General features: G+C 36.2%; 1 protein-coding gene across 1 annotated transcript; it reads left to right on the top strand.

The window, feature by feature from the left end:
• The first annotated feature begins 3757 nt into the window (after positions 1–3757).
• On the top strand, positions 3758–8037 carry SOSTDC1 (sclerostin domain containing 1). Its single transcript, XM_059932834.1, has 2 exons — positions 3758–4090; positions 6595–8037. Exons 1-2 carry the CDS (start codon positions 3886–3888, stop codon positions 7008–7010), a joined length of 621 nt encoding a protein of 206 aa, XP_059788817.1. The 5' UTR covers positions 3758–3885; the 3' UTR covers positions 7011–8037.
• Positions 8038–17201: the final 9164 nt, after the last annotated feature.

Genomic DNA, 17201 nt, shown 5'->3' with positions numbered 1-17201 from the left:
CTTTTTGTTCCCCACCTTAAACAGTATAATTGCATTTATTTGAGACTTTTCTATTTTTTCCAAGGTCATTTTTAAGTTCAAAGACTCTAATGAGAAACAGTAGGCTTAGACTCATATTCAGTGACTATGTTTTCCACATTTCTTCCAGGCCAGGTTTTGTTCTAGACATGTTCACATTTTCTTATCCCTCTGTGAGGTAGGTAAGCTTGGTCATGTTTTACAGTTGAAGGAACTGACTTAAGAGAGTTTCAGGAAATACATCCAAGTTCATACAGATTATAAATGGCAGAAATAAGATTCAAATTCAGATTTTCTGATTCCAGTGCCAAGAGTCACATAATAAACAATACTATTTTAGAGTACTAAAATTACTTTTAAGCTTTTGCATATCAGACCAATAGTAGTAATTCTGATATCATTATTTGATTATTAATAATGACATCACATTGATGACTCAGCCGAGACATGGAAAATAAGTTTCAAAGCTTGCCCAAAGAATGAAAGTTACTCAGTCACCATATTAAATGATTCCATGTTTTTGAGGTCCTAGCATTCTTCACAAAATGAATGGCTTAATTACTATTTCTTCATTTTTAAGCAGATAATATTGTGTTAATTATTTATGGCTGTGTAACAAATTACCCCAACTTAGTTAAAACTTTTATTATTTCATAGTTTCTGTGGGTGCTTCTGACTTAAAGTCTCTTATAAGATTGCAATTAGGGTGTAGGCCAGGGCTACAGCCTCATGTGAAGGACTGGCTGTGGAGAGATTTGCTTTCAACCTCACTCATGTGGTTGTTGATAGAATTCAGGTCCTCATGGGTTGTTTGGCTGAGGGTCTCTGCTCCATGTTGGTGAGAGACATCAGTTCCATGCCCCTTAGGCTTCTCCATATGAAAGCTTACATTACGGGAGCTGACTTCCATAGAAGCAAGTGAGATGGCTAGAGCAGGCAAGCAAGACTGAAAGTCACTGTATTTTGTTAACCTAATCATAGAAGTCACGTCTGAATGCTGAATTTTTCCTGTCCACATATATCAACCACATTGCCTTCATTCCTAATTTTGCTCCTGCCCGAGGGGATATCCTAAGGCTGCGCCTACAGAATACTAGGTACAGAGCAGATTTAACAATTATGAGTTAATTTGGTCAATTTGATTAGCCCAACCTAATAATTAAACTGCAGATTAAATATCTTCTCCTCCTCCAGTGGTTAGGACTCCACACCCAGCCTGGGTTCAATCCCTGGTTGGGGAACTAAGATCCTGCAAGCTGCACAGTGCAGCCAAACAAACAAACAAACAAACAAATCTCCTCCTCCTGACACAAAAAATAGTAGGGGGAAGAGATTAGATATTTTGATGCTCCTACTTCCTTTTGGCATTGGGTCTACCAGTCAATGGTTAATATTAACATACTTCATGTATTTAATATGAAGTCCCCTGATAAGCAGGATAAGAAATCCTTCATAGTTACTATTTTAGAAGGATGTCTGATCTATAATCTCTATGTGCACAGAATAAACTGATATATTATTTTCCAGGAAGGATGTTAGAATAAATGACTACATACAATCCTAAGATAGAGATCAGATTGGCAGTACAGTAAGTCCCCTACATATGAACCTTCAAGTTGTGAACTTTCAAAGATTCGAACATGCGTTCCATCAACATCAGGCGTGAGTGAAATTGCAGCTTGCCCTCTGTCTCCTATTGCTGATGATCCTTCAGCTCTGCCATCTCCCACCTCCTCTCCCTCCTCCAGTGGGTAACTCTTCTTGCCTGTTCACTCGATGGCAGCCCCCGTATGCCAGCTGTTGTACTGTACTACTGTACTCTTCAAGGTACTGTACAGTAAGATTAAAAATGTTTTCTTTATTTTGTGTCTGTTTTTTATGTATTATTTGTGTGAAAACTTTTATAAACCTACTACAGTACAGTACTATATAGCCAATTGTGTTAGTTGGGTCCCTAGGCTAACTTTATTGGACTTATGAACATGCTCTGGGAACGAACTCGTTCGTATGTAGGGGACTTACTTGTAGGTATATATTGATTTTTTTGAATTTAGTTTTTAGAAAATTTTTGATTATGTAGAATTTTGAACATATACAAGAGTAAACAGAATAGAATATCCAGAATCGTGCCCCAACAGCCATCAAATCATGCCCCATCCACACACCTAACTACCCCCCTCCCATGTTGTTTTGGAAGTTTATTCCAGGCATCATATTATTTCATCTAGGAATATTTCAGTATATACCTCTAAAAGAGAAGCTGTTGTTGTTTTTAAGTAAAACCACAGTACCATTTTTCTCCTAATTATTCCTTAGTATTATTAAATAATTAGTCTTTTGTTCTTAATTGTACTTTCTTTTGTAGTGAGATAGAGATAGATAGATAACAAGTAGTTCTCAAGTGGAGTCATTTTAGCTCACAGGGGACGTTTGGCAATGTCTGGAGACATTTTTGGTTATAACTGGGGGTGCTACTGGCATCTAGTGGGTAGAAGCCAGGTATGCTACTAAACTCACAGAATGCCACCCCCCCCCCCATAACAAAGAAGTATCTATTCCAAAATGCCGATAGTGCCACTGTGGAAAAACCCAGATGACTGATGATAGATAGATAGATAGATAGATAGATAGATAGATAGATAGATAATAGATAGACAGATAGATAGATAGATAGATATGAATAGCAGTTACAATAGGAAAAAGTTTATAAAGAGATGTATCCATGCCATAAGGTCAGTTTAATAGCCACACAAAGTGCAAAAAAATGGATTTAAAATTGAAAAGAGATTCAGAATTGTGATTCCAATCAAAATGTCCCACCAATCAGTTCGAATTTCATAATTGTTTTAAGGATAGAGATTAGTGGCCTAGTAGTAATTAATGGAACATCTGTGCCTTGTGTGGATAAACAGAAAACTACCATGTTTCTTATCTGAGCAGCAGAGCCAAAGGAAGTAATGAACAAAATGTTCAGTAAATGCAGGTAGAACACGTGTTCTGCAGCAAATGAAAAACCTTGTAAAAATTACCTTGAATTTGCTAAACAATAATCTGTCAGAAATGGCTTTCTTTCACATAAAATGAGGCAATGAATGTTAACGCTTGTGTCACATTTTTAAGATGAAAATTGATATTAGTTACTTTAATGCAAACAGAGCTATGCTCATTATTCTCCACACGGAACCCCTGGCAATAATTTACCTAGGAGCGCAGCAGTTCATGCAGATCAAAGCTGCATTATTTAAGTGTGTCCAGGGGGAAGATCTTAGCTCTGTGCCTATACATTTAAGAAAAAAAAAATGGTGGTTTGCGTCTTGAGAAACAAGATATGTTTAACTAATTAGGTGCTTCATGCAAGCCCTACAATATTTAAACTCCTGAATTCCCCCTATTATCTGGGATGAATCCTCTCCCTATCGCAAATACAGAACAACTGTGGGAATGTAAATCTCTTCAAATGAACAGCAGCATATTTTCATTTAAATTAAACCCGAATGTGAACTAGATTTAGGAAAGGAAATGGCAGAGGGGGGGGGGGCTGTAGTTGCTGTAGAGTGTGTCTGTCTGCTTCAGCTCACAGACAACTGATGAAGTCCAACTCTGAAATTTCAGGCAATTTGTATACCAAGCTCCTCCTTTTCTGTAGTCTTCTCTTCCATTGGTAAAATTCTTTTGCAGGGTCATGTAGGGATCCCACCCCTTCTCTGTGTTTTCACTCTGAAGCTTTACACAACTTTACACCTGAATGAATGCCAAACCTCAGTGGATATATAAAGGGAACCTTGAGGAGGAATTTCACTGTTACAGTGCAGAAGCAGAGGGAAAGGAATTAACCAGCTCTCCAGCCAAGCAAATCCTCTGCTCACCATGCTTCCTCCTGCCATTCATTTCTATCTCATTCCCCTTGCATGCGTCCTCATGAAAAGCTGTTTGGCTTTTAAAAATGATGCCACAGAAATCCTTTATTCACATGTGGTTAAACCTGTTCCAGCACAGCCCAGCAACAACAGCACGATGAATCAAGCCAGAAATGGAGGCAGGCATTTCAGTGACACTGGACTGGATCGGAACAGTAAGTGTGTTTTACCTCCATGGATTTGGTTTTTTCTTATTTGGTAGCATTAGCTCGCATTCCTGTAGAACTGTTTCATTGCTAACTAACCTGAACCATATATGTTTTGCTAAACAATCTGGGAAAATCTGCTGCACGTGTATATTGGCATTCTTCCCTACAAAGTTAACATTACTAAAACAGTGATTTGATAATGTAGGCGCAGACTTAAGTTTCTAAACATTCCAAAAGAAAATGTTTCCAGGAATTAGACTGTTGCTTCTTTAAAATCATGCAAAATGAGAATTTTTACAAAGTGTTGCTCTAGTTTAAATTCAGGTTGTTTTCTGTTTATTTCAGGACATGCAATTCTGGTAAAGTGTATAAAGGTAATTAACCAAAGCATGTATGGGAAATCACAAGGGAAAAAACGAAGCTTTTTGGGGAAAAAAAATGGCTCACACCGATTTCTAAAACATGTCTAGTGAAAAAGTTGAAGCTTGGATGATGATCTTTGAGAAAGAGGGATAAAACTGAAAACATTGGAGAATCATATTCTCCAAAATAATTCCTCATTAACCAGATCAAAATTTAGGTAACTGTATATTTCTGTGAGAGACTGGGGAAACTTTCATGACTTTAGAGATATAAAATAATGACAGTACAATAATACTTTGTATAGAAAATATTTTTCTTCTTTTCTGTTTGCTTAATTGACACATTCATTGACCATTAGTTAGAGGGATTCAAATTTCTTCTAACTTTTACTTCACTCCTTTCCTTTAGAAGAGTTCACATGCTAGTAATAGGGTTTTAAGAGAGACACAGAGAAACAGTACACAAGAAATCTTACACAAATCTTTAGCCCGTCCTCAAGCACTCGTCATTCAAGTGCTAAAAGGAGTTTCGACCTTTGAAAAGTCAAAGCAAATGTGACTGTTAGTGTCTTTCTAAGAAAACCAAGGTGTTTTAATTTTCATGAGGATGGTTGCTTTTAGGTACACAGGAACTACTTTATTATTATTAGATTACCAAGCAACGTGGTGGGTATTCATTGTCAATGAACTGTCACTGCAAAAATGCCAAATCTCTATATGAACAGGAACAAAAAGCTAGACAGGTCAAAATCATCTCCGGCTGTTTCCAGGTGCATTCCTAAGGCAGCTGCAGGAAGGTGAAATGGAATCAGAATCAGACAGGCAGAGTACCTTGACCAGCCAGCTAGTTTACACTCTAATTTCAGTCTCACACTCTGTACCCGCACGGATGTATGTGCATATATCTTACATTTTTTCACAACTATCACATCCCTTTAGCCTATATCTCTCACCTTACTAGTACTGGGGTACAGAGCTGAAGTAAAACTCCTAATTTAGTACCTACTTCATACTAGCTTTCAATATTCTATGCAAGACCACTTCAATGTCCCTTATAATTTTTATTTTTTTAAATTTCAGCAGTCTGTACTTTGAAATATATATATTTTTCTGGTTAACAAGGCTCGATTTTTTCCCCCAAGCTTGTTTCAGGCAATTCTTCTCAAGTTTAGATAACAAAGCAATGGAAAGGAAAACTCAAATATTTCAGGATTAATTTTTGCTTTAATTATGTAAGGCATGTAACGAGAAACAGTCAATTAGAGAACATGCTTATCAAATTCAAATGACTAAACAAAAAGTTTGCCATGACCAATATTCAGGAAACGAACACCGTAGTTCCTTTTGCAGTTGTAAATCAGACATGTTAGGCATTTTTCTGCCATAAAATTCATGGAAATGTAGCCAAGTTGTTATGGCAACCATACGTTCCTGATTTAGGGGGTTTTATATTCTTTAAATATTGAGGTGTAGTGACATTTTGCATTTAAACATTTTAATATTTGTGTTTTTAAAAGACAGTTTGGGAATTTATGCTTAAAATGCAGTTATTAAGTTTGATATGCAAAATGTCAAACGTACACATATGTATATATGATTCTCTGCAGCTGAATTTTATAATTGAAACAAAATATTATGGATTGCATTGTACACAATATTTAAATATTTTCCACATTTTCTCAATAGATTTTTTTTAAAAACCTGATTAAAAGCACTTGCAGACATTAACTAATATGACCCGTGAGTAAAAGAACATTAAAGTATACTCCTCCTTAGCTCATTAAAGAATGAATATTTACGCATAAATGTAAGACCTGCTTAATACTTATTGGGGAGTAAGCCTAAGAAAATGGGATTTTCATATACTCCAGTAAGCTATTAGCTAATGCTATACATGAAAAAAAAAATCAGGCCTAGTTGATTTTATTCCATAAATTGTAGCCATATAAGCTGATAATTTTCTTGAAAGCTTTCTCTACAACCATCCAGGCAGTGTTTTGCATTGTGAAAATAAAATAGGTGTTCGCTTCCTATTTGGCCATTCGCTATCATTTGGACATTATTTTTGTCATTGCAGATTACTTTTTTAAAAAAAACTGTCCGTTTGCTTTTTGCCTCTGATGCATATATTTTTCCTGTTTCCTGCAGCTCGAGTTCAAGTAGGTTGCCGGGAACTGCGTTCCACCAAATACATCTCTGACGGCCAGTGCACTAGCATCAGCCCCCTGAAGGAGCTGGTGTGCGCTGGCGAATGCTTGCCCCTGCCTGTGCTCCCCAATTGGATCGGAGGAGGCTATGGAACAAAGTACTGGAGCAGGAGGAGCTCCCAGGAGTGGAGGTGTGTCAATGACAAAACGCGTACCCAGAGAATCCAGCTGCAGTGCCAAGATGGCAGCACGCGCACCTACAAAATCACGGTGGTCACCGCCTGCAAGTGCAAGCGGTACACGCGGCAGCACAATGAGTCCAGTCATAACTTCGAGAGCATGTCGCCTGCCAAGCCAGCCCAGCATCACAGAGAGCGGAAAAGAGCCAGCAAATCCAGCAAGCACAGCATGAGTTAGAATTCAGACTCTCCAAACTGGACTGACTGGTAACCATCTGCTTTACAGATTTGATTGCTAGGAAGACTCAAGCCTGCCACTGCTATTTTCTTACTTGAAAATATATGCTTTCTGCTTTGATCAAACCCAGCAAGCTGTCCTAAGTATCAGGAGCTTCTTTGGAAATAGCTTTTTCTTTTCAAGTTTTTCAAGATGTATGCACATCCATGAGTGGGATTTGCATTTAAATTCCACATATCCTGTAGTATTAATTCCACACACCCTGTAGTATTAGTTCTTGAAAGACTGGTGATACTATACACATCACTGAATCATTACTTTTTAAAAAGGAAAAGGGCTTCTCAGTTACCCTTCATTTCCCAAACCATCTCCCCCACCCCCCAACAAAACCTCTTCAGAATTGAAAAGTTTAAAAAAAAATTGTTGCCATGAATCTTCAGGTTAACACTTCAGGAAGGTGCTTTTCTGGCAATCTTCATGGGAACAGTTTAGCAGCCAAGAGTGATCGCCCTTTGAAAGAGTGAAAGACTTTGTGACATTTCACTTCAAAAATAAGCCCTGTAGCTTTTTACAGTCTCATAGTATGAAATTATACCCTGCATGCTGACCCTCGCTTGGAATGGAATGCCAGAAATTCATGGCAGCAGCTAATAAGTAAAGCTGATTAACTATTTATTTGTCACTGTTATTATTTAATGAGCTTTCACAAGTGATTTTTTTCAAAATGTTAATTTTTTATGTTCTGAAGCTTTTTCATGTACCTAAATATTTTCCTGTGTAATTTGTGGTTGATCTAGAAATAGGACAATACATACTGTAGATATGTAAAATAAATATTTTAGTCTCCTTATTACATATATGTTTCATCATGAACTTTATCAATAGTATGGATCTTTTTAAATCAATAAGATGCTTTGTAAAGATGAAATATGTAATACTTTCTTGTTTAATCTGTGCAATCGGAAGGTGACTTGGCCTTCAATTCCATCAGTTTCTTTTAACAAAAATAAACACTGCTACAAGTTATTGTCCTTGTCTCTAACATATATAAAAAAGTACGTGTTTACAAAAACTACAGGATAAACGTATCAGAGTAATTGCTTTTTTTTTTTTTTTAATTTATTTTATTTATTTATTTTTGCTGCGTTGGGTCTTCGTTGCTGTGTGCAGACCTTCTCTAATTGCGATAAGCAGGGGCTACTCTTCATTGCCTTGCGCGGGCTTCTCATTGCGGTGGCTTCTCTTGTTGCGGAGCACGGGAATCTAGGTGCCCGGGCTTCAGGAGTTGTGGCTCGAGGGCTCTAGAGCACAGGCTCAGTAGTTGTAGCGCACGGGCTTAGGTGCTCCGCAGCATGTGGGATCTTCCCGGACCAGGGCTCGAACCCGCGTCCCTTGCATGGACAGGCAGATTCTTAACCACTGTGCCACCAGGGAAGCTCCTGCTTTTTTTTAATATAAGGCATATTCAAGTTTTGATAGAAAATTCTATATTAAGAAAAAAGAGAGGGATAGGGAGACCATCTATTCAGTAAATAAGACGTTTGAAAAAGTTGGGTGGCAATCCAGCAGTGAGTTGTGATAAGAATATCATGTTTAAATATACCAGGTCTGCTGCTCATTATAATCACCTGGGGGAGATACAAGACCCAATGCCCAGGCTGCCATCCAAATTACATCATAGTTTCTGAAGGTGGAACTCAGATATCAGCAGTTTTTAAAGTTTTCCAGGTGATTCTAATATGCAGTTAAGTTTGAGAAAGGAATTGTGGAAAAATCACTACCATATGTTGGGAAACTTTGAATATTTGAATAATATTGCATGGTCCCAAAACCAAAAACTAAAACAAAAGAAAACAAAAACTAGTTTTTCACTGTTTTCAAGTTTGACATGTCATTTATTAACCAACGTAATGAGTCTTGAACAAGATTATACAGTTAGATAACTGTTTTGTCAGTTCAATCAATGATTGATCCCATCACTCCAAGTGAAGAAAACCAAAGAGGCTTGATTATGTATTGATAAGATCTTGGTTTTCATTTTCTGGATCCTGAGCATGAAGGAGTCCTTAGTGCTTTTTTGTGGTAGATCATTCTTTTTGTAATTACAAGTCTAAAAGTCACATGTATATGACATAAATCATAGTAAGCTAAATAAGGACATTAATGTTGTCCCTTCCCTATGAGAGGTAGGAGAGTCTCAACATACATAAAGACAAGAAAACATCTCTCAATTTTGTAATAATGCCAACTATTGTATCATTAAATAAAATAATGATTCATAGTCCACTATTGGCTTATTTTCTAGTCTTACTAACTAGATCTTAAACTACTTCATATCATTATATCAATGCCTGGAACATTCATAATAATTATATCATAGGTTGAATATACCAAAAATGTATTATTTCATATGTCTATTTTACTTGCTCATCATTGTCAATATGGGATATTTAACAAAAGAGAAGACTTAAGACACTTTAGCCATTTCTTCCTTCTCAACATCAAAGCACCTTCTAAAGAAGGCCTTAGAGATGGTCTTAAAATTAGTGTGTCCTAAGGCTTGAGGCATAAAAAGGAGTTGACTGGACAATGGCTTCAAAATCAAGAAGACTATGTGGTTGCCTTTCACTAATAAAACATTGAAACAAAGGTTTTGGTGATAAAATACTAAAATCATCGCTAATTTGATTGTTTATAGTATTTAGTAAGTGAATGTACTAAGAAAAATGAAATGGAATAAAGCAACCTTATAAATAAGATTAGTCTCTGCTAAGTCAAGGATTGGAACCATTTCTTATGGTCACATTCAACTTACTGATCCATTTCAGGCCATGTTACGTTTTGATGCATTCATTGCATGGTATTTAACATCAAATGACAGGAAAAGGTCAGCAATCAATAAGAAAAGCCTAGGATACAATCAGTCAGTGAAGTAAAAATTTAAACAGAAAGAGTAGCTTTGTAGTTATTATTTTAAAATGCTAAAAAGCACTTGCATCTTAATTGCTGATTATGTTTCAGCTTTTGTTTTTTTCCAGTTAATTCACACATTCCAATCTGATTAAACTGCATAATTGTATTCTCGCCTTAGTAACTATCATTTCAAAATGGTGATTGTGATCATTTTGGCAGAGTCTGACCTCTAGTTTACATCATAATATTTATCAATTAAAGATTTGTTTATCAAATTTATTTTGCCCAATATGGACAGAGAGCTTTTACTCAAGTGGCTTGATAGTTAGAAGATAGTTTGATAGATAGGTAGATAGATAGATATTGATATTTATAGTTATATTAGATATATATAGATAGGTGTTTTTATCAATAACAAGAATGGAAGAAAAATTAATAGTATATATACAAATAAATAATACATATAGTGTGCTACACCTAAGCTAAATATGGACATGGAGCCTTCAGAAATATCTATTTGCAAAAAAAATTAATATTTTAACTACAAATGGTTTATATTTATTCCTTTATGCTAGTTACAAATAACCACTAATTGGCAATACTCTGTTAGCCATGTTTATTTTGTTGTATATTTTTTGAAAAACAATGAAAATTAGGGTGTGTTTTTTTAATTTAAGAAAGACTGAATTTTAATCCATTCCTGCCGTGTATAAAATTAGTAAGGTTTTGCCAGAAGATCATGCTGTATCATTCACCCTATGCTACTAGAATGATTTTTAAAAATTGTATAACCTGATCTATCTATTTTGCATCTTATTTACTTTAATAGATATTCAGTAGGTTATACTAGGCAGTTATGAATGGAAAGAATAGTATTTAGCCAAAGCAAAGCCAGGAAAATTCCAAATTGCTGAGTAAAATTAAAGCCTTTGAGAGTTTAAATTTAGTATGTTGGAATTTTTTTTGCAACCATCATGAAATTTAAGTATCGAAATCTAATTCATTACATTTGAAATTAAAATGTGGTTTGGATTAGACTTAACTCTTGAAAATGGTTTTTAGCACTAAAGTGGCAATTCACTGCACACCGTAAATTCAGCATTTATATGCTTTCTGTAGTCACATATTCTAATGAAAAATAAAATGCATGGCAAGCCTTTGATGAACTCCTGTAGACACTCAGGAGTTCACCTGGAAAATGACTTGGGATCCTCAGTGCTACAGTGTACTATCTTGTTAAAATGTTTCCTTCCCTCAAGGACAGATAGTGATGACTCGCATTTGGTTTAATTGGAACCTATTAAAATATAGCTCTATGTTGAATTAAAATGAGTTTAGATTTGTGAACTGAGTATACATTTGGCCACTAGAAATCTTTGTTACATCCACTAAGAGAGACTTACTAGAATAGACATTCCATTGTATTGGTCTGTCCATCATTTACGATTCCATAGCTAACAACCCATTTGGTGCCTTTACCTGCATATTTTGCAAATTGTCTCAAAGAGCTACTGGGTAACAACTATTGCAAAAATCCCAGTGGGAAGATGTTTCAACTTCCAGTTTCAAGAACTGATTTAAATGATTTAATGCCAAGCTGACTGCATAATTATTTCCAGTGCAAATTAGACTGAGTGATAGTTTATCATCTGCATTGGCAGACCTGCTAAAGGATTTATTTTCTGTTACAAATGAAGACTGAAACAGTTTGGGAGATTTAAGAAGGAACTTGAATATTTTCTTTTGAATTTTAGTAACTGCAAACCAAGGGTTACCTTGTATTATTGATTTTATTTCTTAGTGGTGGGATTAGATGTATGAATTGAGACAGAATGTCTAAAATGAATGACATTGTCAGTGACACAGACATATTCAGCTAAAGTTCATTGTTAGTAAAACCGATCAAGAGCCTGATAGGCTTAAAGATAACTTACTATTTCAGTAGGAATAAATTCTTTTTTTTTTGAAATTTATTGTCATTAAATTCACACAAATTAAAAAAAAAACTTTTATGTTACAACATTGGTGAATTTTCACAAAATGATCACTTGAGTCCTTTTATTTATTGAGATGTTAGCCTAAATTTGGCATTCAAAGACAGCCTAAAACACTGACCCCAGTAGTCCAGTAACCAGGACTTTTTTAACAACCCTTTCCCATCTTTAACTAACATTGTACTTTATGTTAAATAGTTGACAGTTTTTACTAACTAGAGCTTCCTGTATATTTTTTTGCCTTGTTTCCTCTCTTACTTTTCATATGTGGTCTATACATTATAAAATATTTTCTTTATGTTTTTTGTTCATTTGTTTGTTTTACTTCCTCAAGCTTAGAGAGTTAAACAACAACTCTGTCTTGCCACAAATTTTCTTATTGCAAGCCAAAGACAAAAATTGTCAAATGCATTTAATAATGTAATGAAGAGTTGCCATTTTGCCTGTTTGTTGACACTCTTTCCAAAGAGTTGATTAATTTTGTCCACTTTGTATACTAATTAAGAAACATTTTACACTTAATCTATGACATAGTTGGACATTTTAAACACATAATAAACAAAAAATTCTGTTTGAATTTTTTTATGTAGCAATTTTTATACAAGTGACTGCAAGACATGTGAACTTGGAAACAGAAGACCTGTTTTATGGTTTAGACTGTGCTGCTACTAACTGGTTGGGTGAAATCACGCTTGTGTCTTAAGCTTCCTAAGGCTCGATTATTTTATCCGTAAAATAAGGGAGTTTAACTAGATAATGACTAAAGTGTCTTCCAGCCTAAAATATTCACTTTCTATTATCCCAAACAATATGGCTATATTTTCAATCACACTGACACCCAAAAAGGTAGATTCGACTAGTACTATTCTCCAGTTTTGATGATGTTTCCAGGTCACTCAATTATGAAATTTCAGAATAAGATTTTGGTCAAACTTGTTATTGAACTGACATTTTCCATCTTTACCAATACCTCATTAAGGCAGGCTATATAAGATGAAATTTGAGACCCAACTCCAGGAGGGCTGAGACTACAACCTGTTACTGGGCATTTCCCACATATCATTTCCAGTTTCCGGATAGTTTCTGTATATTAGGTGAAGCCATTTATTGCTGATGATAGCATGAGTAAAGGAAAGAGCTACAGATGACTTTGGCAAAAAAAAATATGTAGAGATTTGTGCATCTAGGACACTAAATATGGCTTATATCCAATATTTATATGGATATTTTTAAAAAACTGTATACTTTTGAAATAATGCCATTGTAGTCAATTTGCTCTGGAAAAGGGCCTGTAATGATAGGATGATCTGCCTGGCAGTATATGGTAAGGTCCCAGCAAAGCAATCTCCGAAAACATGAAGAATTCTGTTGATTACACCGGATGATTGCCGTATCATGCAAATCATGCTGATATTGCATAACTTAAGTTGGTTTTCAGTCATTAACATACATTTGAGGGTAATAATGATTTTAATGGCTTGAATTGTATTTGTGTAAATGTATATTTTATCCTCATTCCTTAATTCATAAAATGAGGAAAGAAATCCAAGAGAATGCCTTCAGCAGATGTTGGAGCTGGAACAAGCTCCCTCCGCCTTTTTTTTAATCATTGTGTTCTTTTGGAGTTAACGCATTTATGATTCAGTAATATTATTAAACTAAAACAGGTGTGGTTCCTGGACATCCTGGGTTATGAGAATTTTCTACTGTGTTTTATTATCTCTTTTATCACCTGTAGTAATGATAAGCATGTTCAAGGGGAAGATGACCACAGTACTAGAGCATCTCTATTTTGAGCTGAAATAAAGAGCTGGAAATGCTGATGACAGGGAGGAGAGGCTTGTAAGGACACACAATCAACACCATAGCATAGCTCGGGAATGAGTTCTGAAAAGCCACAGTCTCTCAGGGCTGCTGCCCAAAACAGGAACCTTCAAACGTTGTATAATTTCCATGCTATCAGAAAGTGTGCCGCTCTCTTCCCTGGTAAAAATAGTAAACAAAACAAACACATAAACAAACAAATCCTCTTTCTGGCTCTTCCACAACTACTGATACCTCATTCACCTTTTAATGTTAACATTTTTGATTCCTCTCAAATACAAACATCTCTGGAAGAGAAAACACATCAAGATAATGTTTGCAACCTCACTAGGACCAGTAGGTTGGGAATAAAGCAAGGGAAAGGGAAAAGGGACTATAGAAAAAAGCCCTGCGTAAAAAATGGCAGTTTCAAATCTGCTCCCATAGAGAGTAATAAAACTCCACCAAAAATCTAAGTATTTTATATGAATTTTCCTAATTTATAAACGCGAGCAGTAGATTTAAAAAATCTTGTATTTGAAAAAGTATGCATACTGGCCCTTCTGTTGTGTCCGTTTAAGCTGGTCTATGGGCCATATGGGGCACTTAAATGATATCTCAGTTTAGAGTTGGGAGAATTTAATTCTAATCCCCAAGGTGCCACTTCTGAATGGCCTTGGGAAATTCAGCTAAAATGTAAACTTCCTGAGATCTGAGTTGACATCTCTGTATTAGTTAGCATCCCAAAAGGAAACAGACAACATGCTCAGAATAAATTAAGGAGGATTTATTTACAAGGGGACTAATAATAAAAGTCTGGGGGGGGAATAAGGAAAGTACAGGGCCTAGTGCAGGAGCCCAGGCCAGCAACAGCAAAGCTGTCACAACACCAGGCCCTAAGAAAAGAGGGAAGGATGAGGCTATTGGAGGCTGGAAGGTGAGGGGACACATGGAGAGGAGCAGTGGGCTATTGTCAAGCTGAGCAGTCAGTCAGGGGAACCTGCAAAGCCAGGGGTCCAGGGGAATAATACCCTTGTCACTCTACTTTCTCCCTCATCCTTCTGATTAATCTTCTGCCAGGGCTCCCCACTAGCTGACCCCCCTCAGAGGTCATGGGCTTGAGAGCTGGTGAACGTTATCTGTACAGGTCAGCCTTGGGGCAGAGGGCAGCATGAAGAGTAGAGGATGGATATGGAAAGGCAAACATAGCGGTCTGGCACAATCTCTTGGGCAGCCTTTTCTTTACAACTGGAAAACTGGAACAGTGTATTGCATTTAGTAGGCACTGAATTATTATAGAATCTCTCTCTTTTTTTTTCATTTCTAAAATGTAGAAATTAAGTTGTAAGGATTAAGATCCAAGGTCTCTTCTAGTATTAATCTTCCTGTTTCACGCTTGAGATAAGAATCTAAAAGAGACATTTGGGAGAAATTCTGAGAGCTTTGGATGGCCTACCTTAAGGTTAGATATCATGTACCTCAAGAAACAAGTCAGCCTATTTAAAGCCAAAACCTATTTAAAACACAAAAACCGAGACAACATTTTTTTGAGCAATATCTCATGCAGCACATGAAAAGCAGGGGCATGTTTACTATAGATTCCTATACCTTTGAGAAGTTTTCACTATTTACATTCTATGGATAGAGTGGGGGATAGGAACTGGGTGTTTATTTTTGCTATTATTGTTGTTATGTGTTTTTAATAACAACCATGTCATTAGAACATGCAGTCATAGGTGAATGATTAACTACAGATCAGTTTCTATTTGGGGTTTTTTCATGAAAGCCATTCAAACTTTGAAATAGTATATTAGTTGGAAAAAGAAACTATTCCATAAATCCATTACACATTAACTAAGAACTACTCACCAAATATGACAATTCTCACCAAAAGGCAGTATCTAGAATATAAATATATGCCCTAGGTTAAGCTTATTCCTCAACCTCAGAAAAGAAAGCATTTGAATATGGCAGTGTTTAAGCTTGGCTGCCCTATTATGAAAATAAAACTTCAGAACTAAAACCCTAAGGCTGAAGGATGGATTTAATCTATGGATTAAAAGGAAGATCGCTACATACTCCTACATGATCTCAAAACATGTATCTCTTACCCATTCACATTGTACTCCCCAGCAGTCATCACTGTAATCCATGAACAACCCAAAGCTGCAGAAGGACATTATCATGGTTCCATATGCAGCTGGTCTCTTCACTTGGGACAGTGATAATCATATCACAGTTTCACAGAGTGGGACTGATCCAGGGAATGATGACAGTAGGATGCCAAGCCATTTTAAATACACATCAAAGCCAATTTAGAAACTTGGCTTAGGTGTGGAATGATGGGAAATGAAGCACTTGGCTTTCAGAATTTCAAGGACTCACATTAACGGGAAAGCACTGCATAGATAAAAGGCGATGAGAAAGAATGAACAGCTGTGCCAGGCTTTGCTTAGTGGTTACACTGCCGGGCACAGCCTTTAGATGTACAAAGGAAAAGAAGCACTGCCAACTTTGCAATTTCTTTTTCACCTATGTCTGAATGCATAGAAATAACATCTGTAACTGGAATAGTTCCCCTTTCCTCTTATTCCACTCTCTTACACTTGAACAGCTGGACATTGGGCTTAATCCACTAATAGTAATATTACTTGATCTAAATAAAGGTTTTAGAATGTTGAGGTCCTAGAAATGGGAATACAAAGAAAAGATTATATGGGGAATCCATTCAAAATTAACTTATTTGGTATATTGTTAGATAGTATTGCAGGGTAGTCAAGAGTATAGATATTGGAGCCAAAAATACATGGGTTTGAATCCTGACCTTGCCCTTACTAATGGACTACTTTGAGCAATATATGCCTCAATTTCCTCATCTGTAATATAGGGTAATTATCTCTACCTTAGAAGAATTCCTGAATGTATGGGCTCATAATATTAGTTGTTACTGATATTACTGTTGTTATTATATTTCTTAAGCTGAGACCAGCTATTTGAGCAGAGGAGAATATAGGCTTGGGTAAGGACTTCATCTTCTCCAAGCCCTTGGTCAAGAAAGTAGACCACGAGTGGGTCAGAGAGAAGCAGAGGATAGAAGTAAGTGTTAGCAAGGTAGGGGAATGCAAGGTGGAGGGCAGACACATCTTTGGAAGATATTCTGGACAGATCTTAGTTAATTTTAAATAAAAATAAATAGCTTTGGCATTTTGGTAGTTTTCAAAGAGGGAGTTTCTCTCTCTTTCTCTCTCTCTCTCTCTCTTTTACTATGTCAATGCCTTTATCCATTCTCATTTGAATCACCCCAGGTTTGCTTTTCTTGGCTATGTTGTCATTTCCCATTCATTTCATATATTTGTGTGACACAAAAACTGATGTAGGAAACATTTTCACACATTTATCCTCCTTTTGCCCCTATGCTCAGTCTTGACTGCTATTGTATTTGCTTACTTTACCAATATGTCACTTCAGGGCTCACCCTCTC

The sequence above is a fragment of the Balaenoptera ricei genome, chromosome 9 (genome assembly GCF_028023285.1).
Source record: "Balaenoptera ricei isolate mBalRic1 chromosome 9, mBalRic1.hap2, whole genome shotgun sequence".
Lineage (NCBI taxonomy): Eukaryota > Metazoa > Chordata > Mammalia > Artiodactyla > Balaenopteridae > Balaenoptera > Balaenoptera ricei.
The sequence above is the reverse complement of the archived record's forward strand: the minus strand, read 5'-3'. Positions and strand labels throughout refer to the sequence as shown.

Coding starts and splice junctions, on each gene's coding strand:
- SOSTDC1 (XM_059932834.1), top strand. CDS start 3,886: ATGCTTCCTCCTGCCATTCATTTCTATCTCATTCCCCTTGCATGCGTC. Junction 4,091..6,594: donor CACTGGACTGGATCGGAACA/GTAAGTGTGTTT, acceptor TGTTTCCTGCAG/CTCGAGTTCAAGTAGGTTGC.